This window comes from Athene cunicularia (genome assembly GCF_003259725.1).
Source record: "Athene cunicularia isolate RWA chromosome 5 unlocalized genomic scaffold, athCun1 chr5_part1, whole genome shotgun sequence".
NCBI lineage: Eukaryota > Metazoa > Chordata > Aves > Strigiformes > Strigidae > Athene > Athene cunicularia.
In genome coordinates, this window is record NW_020799101.1 from 23,514,855 (window position 1) to 23,528,583 (window position 13,729).

The window sequence follows — 13,729 nt, forward strand, 5'->3', positions numbered from 1 at the left end:
AAAAAAAAAAAAAAAAAAAAAAAAAAAAAAAAAAAAAAACCAGAAAAACACAGTTGTAATTGCATCCTATCTTGGAAAAACTGTAGGAAGACAATAATTTTATAGAAAAGCAAAATATGACAAACTATATTGCTACAGGAAGTTGCCAAACAGAGAAAGAGAAAAATGAAATTGAAAGACAAAATCAGCAAATTTCAGATTTACTCTTCCGTAATGTGTGGTTCCTGCAAGCTTTCGCTCATTTACTGGTTGAACTCCCCAAGAATAAAGGGGGGAACTGTCAGTCTTTTATAATTTACCTTTAAGATCCAGATTTTTGGCACCATTGATAACCTGAGTGACCACCTTAGTGTCCACTTTTAGGCTGTGTGTGTTACTGTTATCTCTGGTGATGACGACATTGTGCCATTGGTTGTCATTAAGAGGACGATCACTGTTGCCTTTGATAACATTAGGTCCATTTCCAAGGTCAAACACATAGTGTATATACCTGTAAACATAACAAGAGCTAGTTAAAAGTGTGTAAGAACTCCAGCGCTGACCCTTACTCCTGCCAGAGTTTATAAATTAATCTCAAAAGTCATGAAGAGAAGTATCTCTGAGCCAGAAAGTTCTAGGTAAGCCAAAATATTAGACACAGATTTGAAAACATGCAGTATTTTTCTTTCCACCAAGTGTAAGGATTAGTATTTTGAAATTATAACATTTGGAGTAATCAGATTCTAATTGTAAAGCATTCTCTTTTTCACAAAGTTCTCACAGATCCACAAAAACTTTGTCTGTGCGTATAATTATTTTTAAAAACTGGTAATATCAATAAATGTACTGGGAAGAAACACTAGATATGCTTATTTGGGGCACATATTCCCCAGATTCATTCTGAGTTTTGAATAACTCGCTTAAGAAATTAATTGGGAAATTCACTCAAAATATTTTACTAAATTTCACATGAGATCCTAGGCTTATTCGAACAGCTGGAAAACAATTACCAAAGATTTCAGCAATAAAAAGGACCCTAATGAAGACTGAAGTCATGGGAGTGTTACTCTGAATTATTTATATAGTTCAAACACAGAAATCTACCCAAGGATAGAAGAGAAATATTTTACTTAGAAAAAAAAAATAGACAACAAAATTCAACTCTCAACAGAGTACCAAGAAGCTCGTGACTCTTGCTTTTTTATTACTTAATGTCCCACTTACAGAAATTCATGTGAAGTTAAAAATGAAACAAATTGAACTACAGTTATATCAAAATAAACAGAACTAGTAAACTGTATTTGTGGAAGACACATCTACTCTGACTAGTCAAGTATAAGAGATCAAAATTTCTTCAGCTAACAAAAAGAAAATTTTTTATAATAAGCAATTGGTCTTGTGAAAAGAATATAAGCATCTCAGAAGCAAGCTGAGTTCAGTTTTCCTCCAGCAACACCAGAGAAATACAAATTCAGCACCCATATGCTCTTTTTTTCCTTCAGTGGAGATGGCAAAACCACAAATCTGTTACAAGAAAAAAAATAATCAAAGGGGGAAGAGACACTCAGAGCCCCCAGCACATTTCCTCCTCTTCTGGGCTATTATGAAAGGTTAACAGAACAAAACATTACCCTAACTAGATCCAAAGGACTTAAAACATTAACGTTTCACACTGCAATACTGACTTTCCCTCAGCCACAGGGGAAGTCAGTGATAAAACCAGGAGTCTTAAGCTTCAGTGTTTATGTGTAATTGCTTTGTCATAAACCTCAAACAGAAAACATGCATATGAGGTGAATTTCTCTTTATGTAAGCACTTTAAACTTACCTTTAAGTAAGTTTATCTACAAGTAATTTGGTAGAATATAGTAGAAAGTCACTTACCCCTTGACTAGTTCAACTGCAATGAAGTCATTGCCATCACCACTGTTAAAGAGGATGAAACCATCAGCTGAGGTGGTCTTGAATTGAAAGAAGAGGTGCATGGATGTATAAGCCTGCAAGGTGGCCAAGCTCAGGTAGCTGCTCTTGGTCTTGAATGTCACAGGGTCAGCTATAATGTTGCGTAGACCAAAGCGTGCCTTCAGCTCACAATAGTCAATATCGCCATTCTTGCACAGGTCAATGTAGAGCATCCCGTTAAACATGAGGCTCTGGAGGTGGCCAATGAAGCTGGAGGGGATGACAGAGATGTACCGTTTCTCTGTCATGATCCCTGTCTCAATGTTGTGGAACTCCAAGCGGGTGTGGTCACCAACCATTGTGCCTGAAGGACAGAAACAAGGAGGAACATGCAGAAAAGCCCAGGGATCAGTAACAGGCTATATGGAGCCCTTCACCCTCCAGTTTCCAGACTAAAAGGAAAGGAAAGGACTAACTTAAAGGACTAACTTAAACCTATCTGATCACTGTTCAGCAGCTTGCATAAGAAAGAATGTATAGTGTCTTGGTAGTGAAGCTTGAGTGTAGCTCTTGCCAAAACCTGAAAGAAGAGAGAAGACTAAAGGGCAATGGGCAGCAAGCTCTGTATTTTTCCCTGTGTTTCAGACTTTCATGTTTGCAAAGACTAGGTCTCTTCCTTACACCTACAGTGATCTGTTTGATCCAACAGTCCATCTGCCAAACTCAGACACTTCTGATTCAACTCGTACAAGTGTGCTTCCTAAAAACACCAAATAAACATGGATTAATATGAAAAGAGCAGAACAAAAATTGAGAACACTCATAAATCTGCTAATATTTATTCTGTTGTTCTCTCCTGGTGTCTGATGTTACTTGTTTTAAAAGCAGGGCAGGAGGGAAACACACAAGAATGCAACAGGCAAAAAGCCCTCCATATATTTAAATCATCAACCTGTCACTTGTTAAAATCTGTCACAATGTGACAAATAGCCCTGCTCATTTAAAATATTCAAGCTATTCAGTATACCATTATCAGGCTACTCTTGGAGAAAAATTAGATGTTTCAGTAAGTGCACTAGGCATCAGTACAGCCACAGAACCCACACAGACAGATGAAATGTAACAGTATGCTAAAAGATTAGTTTGACTACAAAGACAAGTTCGGCAACATCAGAATGAAAACCATTACAAACAACCTTATTTTAGTCCTTTATAGTTCTTAACTAAGATTATTTAACTATTTGATCACACAGGCAAGTATCATTTCTACACAGGCCTTGTGCCAATTAGTATAAAACAGGAATAATAAATTCATTAATTACTCAACATTAAATTGTTTTCTCATAATTCAATGTACAACTGTTATTCATACTTTGCTACAAATATGCTGTTATTCTTTCATGAAATTTTCTGCAGTGCTATATTGAGTTTGCATGGTGAGGTGCTGGCCTGTGGTGGCTGCAGGGCCCCTGTGAGGAGGGGCCGGGGATGCCCCATGCTGGACACGGCCAGTCCCAGCTCCAACGGCTCCACCACAGGGCACAGCTGAGCCCCTCAGTCAAGAAGCCGGTGTCTGGGAAAAAATGTGTTTAAGAAAAGGCAAAATGCTGCCCATGAGTGAGGAACAAAGGCAAAAAAACCCAAACCAAACCCAACCACAAAAAGTCAGAACCACCAAGGTCAGAAAAGGAGTAAGGAGAGAAGGCGATCCATGCACCAGATTGAAAATTCTCCAGAAGACCACAGCGGAGCAGGCCCCCAACACTGCAGCCCATGGAGGACCCCCATGCCAGAACAGGTGGATATTTCCTGAAGGAACTGCAGCCTGTGGAGAGCCCACACCGGAGTGTGTTTTCCTGACAGCCTGTGGAGAGGACCCAAGATGAAGTACTTCAACAAGAAGGACTGCTGCCCATGGGAAGGACCCACACTGGAGCAGGGGAAAAGTGTGAGGAGGAAGGAATGGTAGAGAGGAGCTCTTACAAATTGATCACAGCCACCATTCCCCATCCCCCTGCACCACTGAGGGCAGCAGGGAGATAGAAGAGACAGGAATGAAGGAGGAAACCTAAGAAAAGGAGGGGGTGGGGAGTATGCTTTACTTTTTGTCTTTGTTTCTCACCATGCAACTTTATTGGCAATAAATTAAATTTTCCCCAAGTCAATCTTGTTTTGTCCATGACAGTAATTAGTAAATGATCTCCCTATCCTTATCCTTAACCATGAGCCTTCTCATCCTATTTTCTCCCCTGCCCTATTGAGGAGAGGTAGTGAGAGAGCAGATGGGTGGGTGTCTGGCGGTCAGCCACAGTCAACCCACAAGTTCAGCAGCACAGTGTGCAAATTATCCTCAAATATTCACTCCATCTTTTACCACTCCTGTAAGATTAAGGATTATTATGTTTAATCTTATGTACACAAAGCTAAGGAACAGAGAGATTAACATATAAAAAGCTTTGGATCTCAGAAAGGAAGTCTTTGGCATCCACTTTAGTGGAATATGTAACAGCTTTGGAGCACTCACTGGTTTTGAGGATCAACACTTCTAGAAATCCCAAATGAGTACCTCCCAAAAGGACAGGTACAATCAGTGATCAACTGTGAAAGATCTGACTTCAAGTGACTTACCCAGCTTTCCATAGGAACTCTTAAGGTACAGAAGTCAATTCCTCTGGGCTGTATTCACATGCCCTACACAGAGGTCTCTCTCCTCTTTTTTCCCATGCTATGCCTCATTCACCACAAACTTTTCCAAGGGTATCTTAAAAACAAACACCTCCTTTAATACAAAGGCCTATATCAACCCATTTGCTGTATCAACCTTTCTTAATGTAAGCAGGGAAAAGGTCATTTGGAAAAGGACAACAGCAAATACGAAATTAGACAACATCAAAATGTATACAAACATAGACCTATCTACTTTCCACTTTTCCATACGTTTGCATGTTTCTCTACTTAACCTTGTTGCTAATATAATTACTGAACAGGTAAAGTCCTTTGTTCTAGAAGGTTTTCCAAAGGAAACAGCCACACTACCTGTTGGTCCCTCTGCCTCCAATAACATTCTATCATGCTGCTCTAATTCAATTCAGTTTAAAAGAACAAAAAGGACAAAAATATTTACTTTCATACTAGTTTTGGGAAAAATTGACACCTGGGTAAAGACCTGAATAAATGTTTCCTGTGTGCTTCAGACAAACAAAATTTAGCAATAATTTCCTGTTTGATTGCATCTGCTGGTCAGTTAGCATATATACACAACTCTTGTTTAGGCACTGCAAGAGGTATTTCTGACTCATTAGGATTATACCTAGGAGTCATACTGATCACCATAGATGAATCCAGGACAAACCCCATGTTAACTGGAACTCACAAGTTTTTTCGTGTTCTGTGCTACATCCTGAAAACTTCTAGCATTTTTCACCTAAACAGTTCCCAGGCATTAAAAGACAAAAAAAAAAAAATAAAAATTGATAGGTATTTCAAGACTTCTACTATTCAGAACATATTCTTTTTTTCTGTTGGGAGATGGAATGAAAGCTGAAAACATTTATAAGAGACTTAGATGATACAACCTGACTTGTGGTGTATAGTCTCAGATTAAATGAACTGACAGTCTCTTTCTTGCTTAGGTCCTCTTGAAACACTGAAATATTCCTAAATCACCTCTCACAATCATGTACAAAATGGCAATTTTTCAGTTTATACTTTGTCCAAACATGATCAGTTGTTGCAAGGACAGAAAACATGCTAAGTTGTTATTAGAAAAAAATGTTTTCAATTATCTATTCCAAATAGGAAGAGAAAAATATTACACAAAAACATTCATTTTTTCACTTTTTCCCAATTTTAGCAGTGGATCTAAATTTGAAGACAATTACACAAAGACCACTGGCATGGAAGGCTTCAACTAAAGCAGATACAGCTGACAAGCTTAAAAGCAGCTGAAAAGAGTCATGAGTTTCTGCATAGTCCAAAAGTATTGATACCTGGGCAAATGTTTTTAAATACTGAAACAGTTTTTTACCAGAAATAATAGTGCTTTAGTTTGAGAAATGCCAGTTCACAAGAACTGAAATCGTGTATGGGAAAGTTTGTTAAGAAAAACCATCTCACTTCCACTACTGTGATTGTTAGGGGCTGTTTCAGTTTTAGCAAATGAAAATTTCCGATTTTTTTCTTAACCAGAAGAATTGTATTTTCTTAAAAATAGAATAAAATTTTTAAATTACTTTAAAAAAAAAAATCCTGCTTCTTACATCAAAAGATAAGAAAAATAAATGTAGAGATGTCAAAGACCGAGAGCAAGAAAATGCCTCTCCTTAGCCATTCTACTCTTAGATAAATGCAATGAAGTTGTTATTGGAGTAGGAAAGAAAAGCCAGGCCTGTGAAATCTGAAGTACACTGAAAGAGGGAAACCAAATATAGGGGGCATTAGAAATAGAGTAAGGGAGGTTAGAAGAGGTGAACACAGAATTTTAGAAAAGGTAAAAAATGAGAAAACTGGGACTGGCTTAAGAGAAATAGGAGAGTGTAATCAGTGGTAGTGCAGAAAGTTAGGAGACGTTCAGTGAAAAGCTGAAAAGGACATGACAAAACAAGAAAATACATCTCTCTTCTGATTCTGAAGAAATCACGGAGTTAAATCCAGTATTTTCTGATCTCATTAGCTGTCAGCCTCACCTTCGGAGTTCTCTACTTCCTCCGTTGTGCTCTGCAGAGAGTATTGTAACTACTACAGCAATCAGCAGCTCTTTAGTTCAAGTGGTAGAAGACAGAAAAAATTCCAGCCTCCACTGCAGTATTTGGGTGCTAGCAAGATGCTGTATGGAAGAACCTAACTGCTATAGTTGCATCTCATTTATCACTGATGCTCTGAGGCCTGTTCTGAGTCTGGGGGGAATGCGAGAGGAAGGTTTAAGCAGCCAAATGCAGCAGAGGAACTAGATTCTGTTTCCCCCTTAGGTGTCCTGCAGGAAGCCAAGTCAGCCACTTCATTACTGATTTTTCACAGGTGGTCATTAATTGTCTAGACCTTATCCTCCAAGTAGCAGGGTTGAGCTAATTTATAGGATCCAATTTACAGACAAATTGAATATCTGTGCATGCAAATGACTGAAAAATCATGCCAAATGAGCACAAAATACATCCAACTTTAATCTGGTGCTTTGTCTCCAAACCTGTAAAATCAGAAAAATACACCTACTCATTTAATATAACATAGACATGGGAATAAATTCAGTTACAGCTTCTTAGTTCTGTATAAACATATTGATGAGTAGCACACAACACACATACAAAAAAAACCCCAAAACAGGTCTATATTTAGAACAAAATTAAGTTGGCATGCACTGTTCCAAACATGCAATAAGAAAGAAGGCAGCAATCAAGCTGTTTATTTTTACTGGGGGCCCAATTTAGACATCTGATCTATGTCTAAAGACAGCAAAAATCCTGTGGAAAAAATCTATGTGACCACATCACTGAAGACTACATCATCTGCCCAAGGAAGTGGGATGCAGATTGCACAGAAAATCTCAACTCTGGCTTTTCTGACTTTTTAGTTTGCCATGATGGCATTCTTTTAACAGATATTTTTAGCTGTAATGCATCTTTAATTATGTAATTCATATACATGTACATATGCACATCCTATTTTGGTATCGTTATTATTTACAAACTCAGTTTTATGAAAAAGAGACAAAAAAAACCAGATGGCTTTTTGGTGATTCAGTTGGTAATGCAAAGAGTGCCACCTCATGGTGTTTTCTGAAAAAGCATATCCAGAAGTATTCTTAAATGCAGAAATAAACTGGATGAAACATTTACCAGCATGTTTCACTAATTCATAAAGCTACCTCTTAAATAAAATTTCATTTTCCTACAAGCCAATACTGACTAAGACTCCATCAGTTCCAACAAGGAGAGGGAAAGATTCTTCTTTCTTATGTCTCTGATACTGTCTTGCAAATTCTCAGCCTATACAGCACAGCATATATTTACTTCAGAAGAAAAACATATGAAGCAATTTTCCTGCAAACCCACTTCTTTGGGCTTATTTCAAAATCCTGACTCATGTCTTTCCAAATAATCTAGTTACCACATTACTTAAAATTAATTGCATACACACAGTAGAAAAGAACCTTTTGCAGAGATAGGAAATATCATTCTGACACTGCCTGTGGCAGTCATTCCTTCCAGTTGCCTTTCAGCTAGAGCTACTCAGAGGAGAGGACATCAGGATTCGGCAAAACAGCATGGGTCACAATTACATGAACATACCCATATCAGAGTTGCATCCAGGGTTACTATTCTTTGCAATTCTACTATCAGCCTTCAGACTGCTGGAGTTTTCCTCAAAAACCCAGTTAACTGCCTATAGTTATATACAGCTATATGAATTTTAGACATTCAAAAAATAAAACCAAAGATTTTGCAGCTCTTGCAGCTGTAGGAAATGGACCAGAAAAGTATCACCTCAATTTTTTAATGGGGGGAAAAAAAAAAAAAAAAAAAAAAAAAAAAAATCAATCTAAAGTACTTTAATCATTTCAATGCAAATCTCATAACTTGGTAGACACCAGCTTTCCTGAATGATTGACCTTTTCTTCCCCCCCTTCAACTACATTTCTCTATAGGAAGAAGCAGAAGCTCAAAAAGCAGTCAGGCAATGCAGGAAAGGAAAAAAAGAAAAAAGGAGGAAAAAAAACCAAAACTGACACACTCTATACATTATACAATATGGTATATTCTAGTGAGTTAGGGTCCTCCCTAACCTCTAAAATGAAGTGGGGAACAAACTTCTCTGTTTTTCCTTCTGGATGGCTCTGGGCCATAAGCACAAGAACTTCAAGGGAAAAAAACAAAGAGCAGGAGACAGAAATCCATATTCTCTAACACATGTATCAGATGCAGGTTTTCCATCAAGGAAAAGTTTGTGCAGACAAAAGGTTTAGAGAGCATTAGTTTTGATTCCATAGCATTGGAAACCACCACATTAGCAACTCAGTAATGAGGTACGCTCAGAGTGTACCCCAGACAGAGCCTGGCACCAGAGTGCATGCTTGCTTAGCACCTCTGTATTCTTGGGCATATGGAAGTTCATCTGTCCCCCAATCTCACATTTCATATACACATAGGTGTCACAGAAGTTCCTGATGCCGGCTAAAATGTTAGTCTCTTGAAATGGAACATTATTTTTCAACATAGTAACACTATACATACCAAAAGTAGCAGGAAGGAGAAAAAAAACAAACGAAAACTAAACAAACCGGCCACAAATCAGGAAGAATTGGTGTAACAGCAAAGAAGAGACTGGTAACAGAGATACAAAGATAACGATAAAAATTACTCATACATCACACTTACCCTCAGCAACATCATCATCCACCATTAACTTCAGGCTCTTTCCTCGTCGAACTACACGGACAGTGTGCCACTCGTTGTCATTGAGTTTCTGCCCAGCATAAAGAGTTTCAGGTCCTTTGCCTGGGGATGGTGATAGGTACGACAGTTAATGCCAGACCCCCAATTAATTTAGCATTTGACAATGGGAAAAGTCACCAAAATCAACCTGGTGTGATACAGTCTAGTAGATTGTGTAGGTGTATTATAACCTGTAATCAACGCTCATAGCTACAACCTTCCTATCTCAGAGGGAAGTGTCAAGGTCACAAACTCTTCCACTCAGTGAAGTGTCTTCCACCGCAGAGCCCAGAGGTTACATGCATTTAAAACAGAGACAAAAATCTCTCTTGTGCTATGGTATTCCATTTCCAAACGTTATATTTTACAGGGCACTGGAGTGTTAGAAAAACAAGCTGGTGACAGAAATGCCTCTAGAATGGAGCCACTACAGCAGAATTTTGCTCTCTCAAAACTCTGGATTTACAACAGCCCCAAGGTGCTTGGGATTCTTTTCAAAGTTAATCACTCAACACTTAGATATCCAACACCAGGCTGGTTTCAGTCCTTCAGTCTCAAAAAAAACACAAAAACCAAAAACCCACAACAACAAAAACACAACAACGAAACACCTCACAAAACCTCAAACACCCTCCCACCCCCAATTTTTTTTTTTTTTTAATTTAAAACCAGAGAACGACAACCACTCACCAACCTGGCTGATTGCTCTGAAGTTCTTTGGCAAAGCAGCCTAGCTATACAGTGCTTTCTTTGGCCCCTTAACTACAGGTCAAAAGGGAGAAAGGAGCCCTTTCTTCTCCAAAAGGTAAAATCACAGTTGCCCTTGCAAACAATGCTCCTGGGAAAATAGCATTAGTGCTACCCATATTTGTCCAGTTTTGCTGCTCACCCACCACAGCTGACAGGTAATTCTTTAAAACATTAATTGTTCAGATTACAGTACTGGAACATCTCACTCAAATGGTAAGTGAAATTGAATAATGGTGTGTGCTAAATTAAAAGCATCCATGGTCATTTCAGTACAGTACTCGCGTGTTTTTTGACACAGGTATATCAGAGAAATGCCAAATAAGGACAGCAGAACTTGTTGCACATCAGGTCTGGGCCCACTGCCCAAACTGGCAAAAGGGGAACCCAAGAAAGAAAAAACAAGACTCACTGAACAAATTAAGAGACAGGACAGGGACAACAAGAGGCATTGCTACAGCTCAGTTTACTGCACTGGTAAAACTAGTATCAGATTGGCAGATTATTTCTCTCTGTTCAGCACAAGCAAATCAATCTTTTTAGATAGCTCACAAACAGCATTTATTCTGCCCAGTTTTCAATGGACTAGTTACAGAACATAGAATAAAATGTTGTACATATCTTCAAGTGAAATTCTGCATGAGGGAATGCATCCCCTCTGACCCGTGTTGTGGTCTAGACTAACAAGTAAGAGTAGCCTATTCCATAGTGAAACAGAATTGAAGGAAGCAGTAGGAAAAATATCCAGGGACTTTACATAGTCCACAGTATGCACACTGCCTAATCAGCAACATTACTGTAATTGTTTCTTACTGAGGGGGAATGTCGGCAAAGAAGGTAGTGTCTCATTCAGCTAGGATATAACACGTGTAGTAGGGGAATCATTGAAAGGAGACCAAAGCAAAATGAATATTCTGTTATTCTCCTTAAAGGATCATGCAATTCATGTTAATTAAAAAAAAAAAAAGTTTAATACCCTTTCAAATAAAACCCACTGCTAGCCAATTTTACCATAGAGCAAGAGGAAAAAACCCTTTTTCTACAGTGACCTGAAAAATAAGAGAGTCATTCTTGGATTAAAAAGACAGCAAATCATATATTGTAGTTACAGAGAGTATCTCCTTAACAGGAGAAACCTGCATCCTCTGCAGTTCCTCATACATGTGCCAAAGTCACACTGTACCACGAATATAAATCCAGCTGTACAATGCAGCTAGATCACAGCCAGAAAGCTTAAGTTCTTTGGAACCAGACAAGCAACACTCTTTTAAATTGAGTCCAAAAGTTATGCTAGATTTACATCAGTGAGTGTGTACATTTTATCCCAGAGCACATATCATAAAATGATGCCTCTGGATGGCCAGCAAATCAGTTACTATAGTTCCACACAGTCACTTTCCATGTTACTGAAGTTCATGTAAAAAAAAAAAAAAAAAAAAAAAAGGAGGTTTTAATATTTTTGTTCACTCACAAATCTTCACTTTGTATGCAAGAATGAGTATTAGCTTCCTTTGGTAGGGTCACACAAATAACATTACATACAAAAATTCAACACATGAGCATGATCAAAAGCATTCAGATAGATTTTTCAAACCAGACATACTAGAGGGTTGTTTTTTTTTTAAAAAAAAAAAAAAAAAAAGTGTGAAAAGCCCCATTATTTTACTCTATTACTTTCAAGACATTTACACAGCAAGTGAGTTGACCTGAAAAGGAGCGAAATTGTGCCCCTATTTCAACAGTCAGTTGAATTGCTGCTCCATAGGTAAGCTCCTACTCAATTCCAAATGGTTCCAGGAACTGTGTATAGAGGGACTCCCACATCTGGATGCTAAACTTCATTTACATGAACATGATTACTACATATGCTGCTACTATATAGGTATTTATGTGTGATCAATTTTTAAAAGATGACTTGAAGATTCCTGAACCAACAGTTGCAGATGCTGGGGAGAACAGAAAAGAAAGGGGTCATGTGTAGCAGAAGGATAATGCTCTCCTTAAGTACCATCTCCTATCCAGTAAAGCATTTATGTGATCTTACAGCTAAACACACAGAATCTTTAGACCAAAGTTGGTAGGTGTTTTTCCTCCTTTCAAGGTATCTGCACCTGCATCACACTTCACTAGGATAATCCAGATGTAGGAGGAAGCAAAGCACGTTAGCTAGACAGAGGAAAACAAGTCAAAGATTTGTATCTTCCCTTTATGTGACAGGTTTTTAATGATAAAAGGAACTCTTCAGCAATGTTACGAGTTGGTTGCCTATAATTTATAATATGATGAGATGGCAGTTGGGCATTAGGTAATTTCTGCAATTTATTTAATTTTTATCAGTGAGAAAAGACAATATAAAACAAACAAACAAACAAAAAGAGTAAGAAAGTTTCTACTGTAGCAATAACTTAATAGTTAAGTTGCCAGAGCATCACTCCTGGTGGTGTCTCCAGCCTTCTTGGCCATTCTATTCCCTTTCCTATTATCCCCTAAGGAACTGTATATCATACAGAACTGATCATTGCCTCTCATTTTCAAACTCAGATGAGGCAGACTAGTATGTGTTCCTTTGCTGCTTCACAGTGCCAAACGCTACTTATTCAGAAGCAAAAACATCTCTCTCTGGACATTTGCTGAGCTGCAGTTCAAGCTTCTTGAGCAAATATTACTTAGTTCAGCTGCAGTGACTCCTCCTCACACTAATCCTTTGACACCTACTCAAAACCTGTGTGCATATTGTTCACAAAAAAACCTAGTATATGCTTTCAAACTTGGAAGAACTCCATCCAATCTGCCCATGATGTACCAGTCATTAACTCTGTATCAAAGGTGCACTGCTGCTAATTAATAGCTTGGCCCAAGTAGACTAGATAAAAGTGCCAAGAATAGACATGCCAAAGTATTAAAGAAGAAATCAAAAAGTAGTTCATGTCTTTCGAAAATGCCAAGTTGCTTTCCATCTGGCCCCCAAGAACTCACTTGTTTAGAACAAACAACTGGTCAGAGGGATGTAGTTAAAACAATAGCTCTGACAACCCCAGCTGTTATCCAGCCTCAGTGGTTAACAGCACACAATTTCCCTCCTATGACAGGCAAAGGAGAAAAGGAGTTAATCCCCTCACCGGTTCCTCACAGGTGGATCAAAAAGTGTGCTCCTGCCCTTGGTGCTGACTGTCATTATTTGATCCATTTATATGATTAAAATGACCTTCATGAAACCAGGCTATCTTCATTATTGCATATCTTATACATTACAGAAGAGGTCAGATATTCACATTTACAGAACAGCAGAATAGACAACCAGAAAGGACACCGCCAGATTGATGAGAATGAAAAAGGCTCTTCCCTGTTACAATTACAATGATAAATAATTCTACAGTGATACACTAATGCTTGTTAGAGAAGATCCTCAGTAACAATAAAATGATTTTTTTCTTTTTAATTAAAATGCTCAGCTGCCATCTCAGCTTTGTTCAGTGGCAAGATGCATTTTTGTGTCTGTTTTATACAGGGCAATCTCTGTCAGGAATGCCAACAGCATCCCAGGGCAGGGAGGGGATGGGAAGGTTGTTTGGTTTGGTCTGGGGTTGGGTTTTTTTTTGGTGGGTTTTTGGTTTTGGTTGGGGTTTTTTTGTGGGTGTTTTTTTTGTGGGGTTTGGTTGGTTTTTTTTTTGGGG

The 13,729-nt window shown here is 38.3% G+C and overlaps 1 protein-coding gene across 24 annotated transcripts in view; it reads right to left on the bottom strand.

Annotated features, from left to right (window-relative positions):
- Positions 1–13,729, bottom strand: part of NRXN3 (neurexin 3) — a 991,793-nt gene that overhangs the window by 556,204 nt on the left and 421,860 nt on the right. For all 24 annotated transcript variants that reach the window (XM_026849892.1, XM_026849889.1, XM_026849878.1 and 21 more), the window contains 3 exons: positions 9,252–9,371; positions 1,864–2,245; positions 300–490 (listed from right to left, as the gene is read on the bottom strand). In XM_026849892.1, coding sequence (XP_026705693.1) covers positions 300–490; positions 1,864–2,245; positions 9,252–9,371 — 693 coding nt within the window. The remainder of the gene's footprint in view (positions 1–299; positions 491–1,863; positions 2,246–9,251; positions 9,372–13,729) is intronic.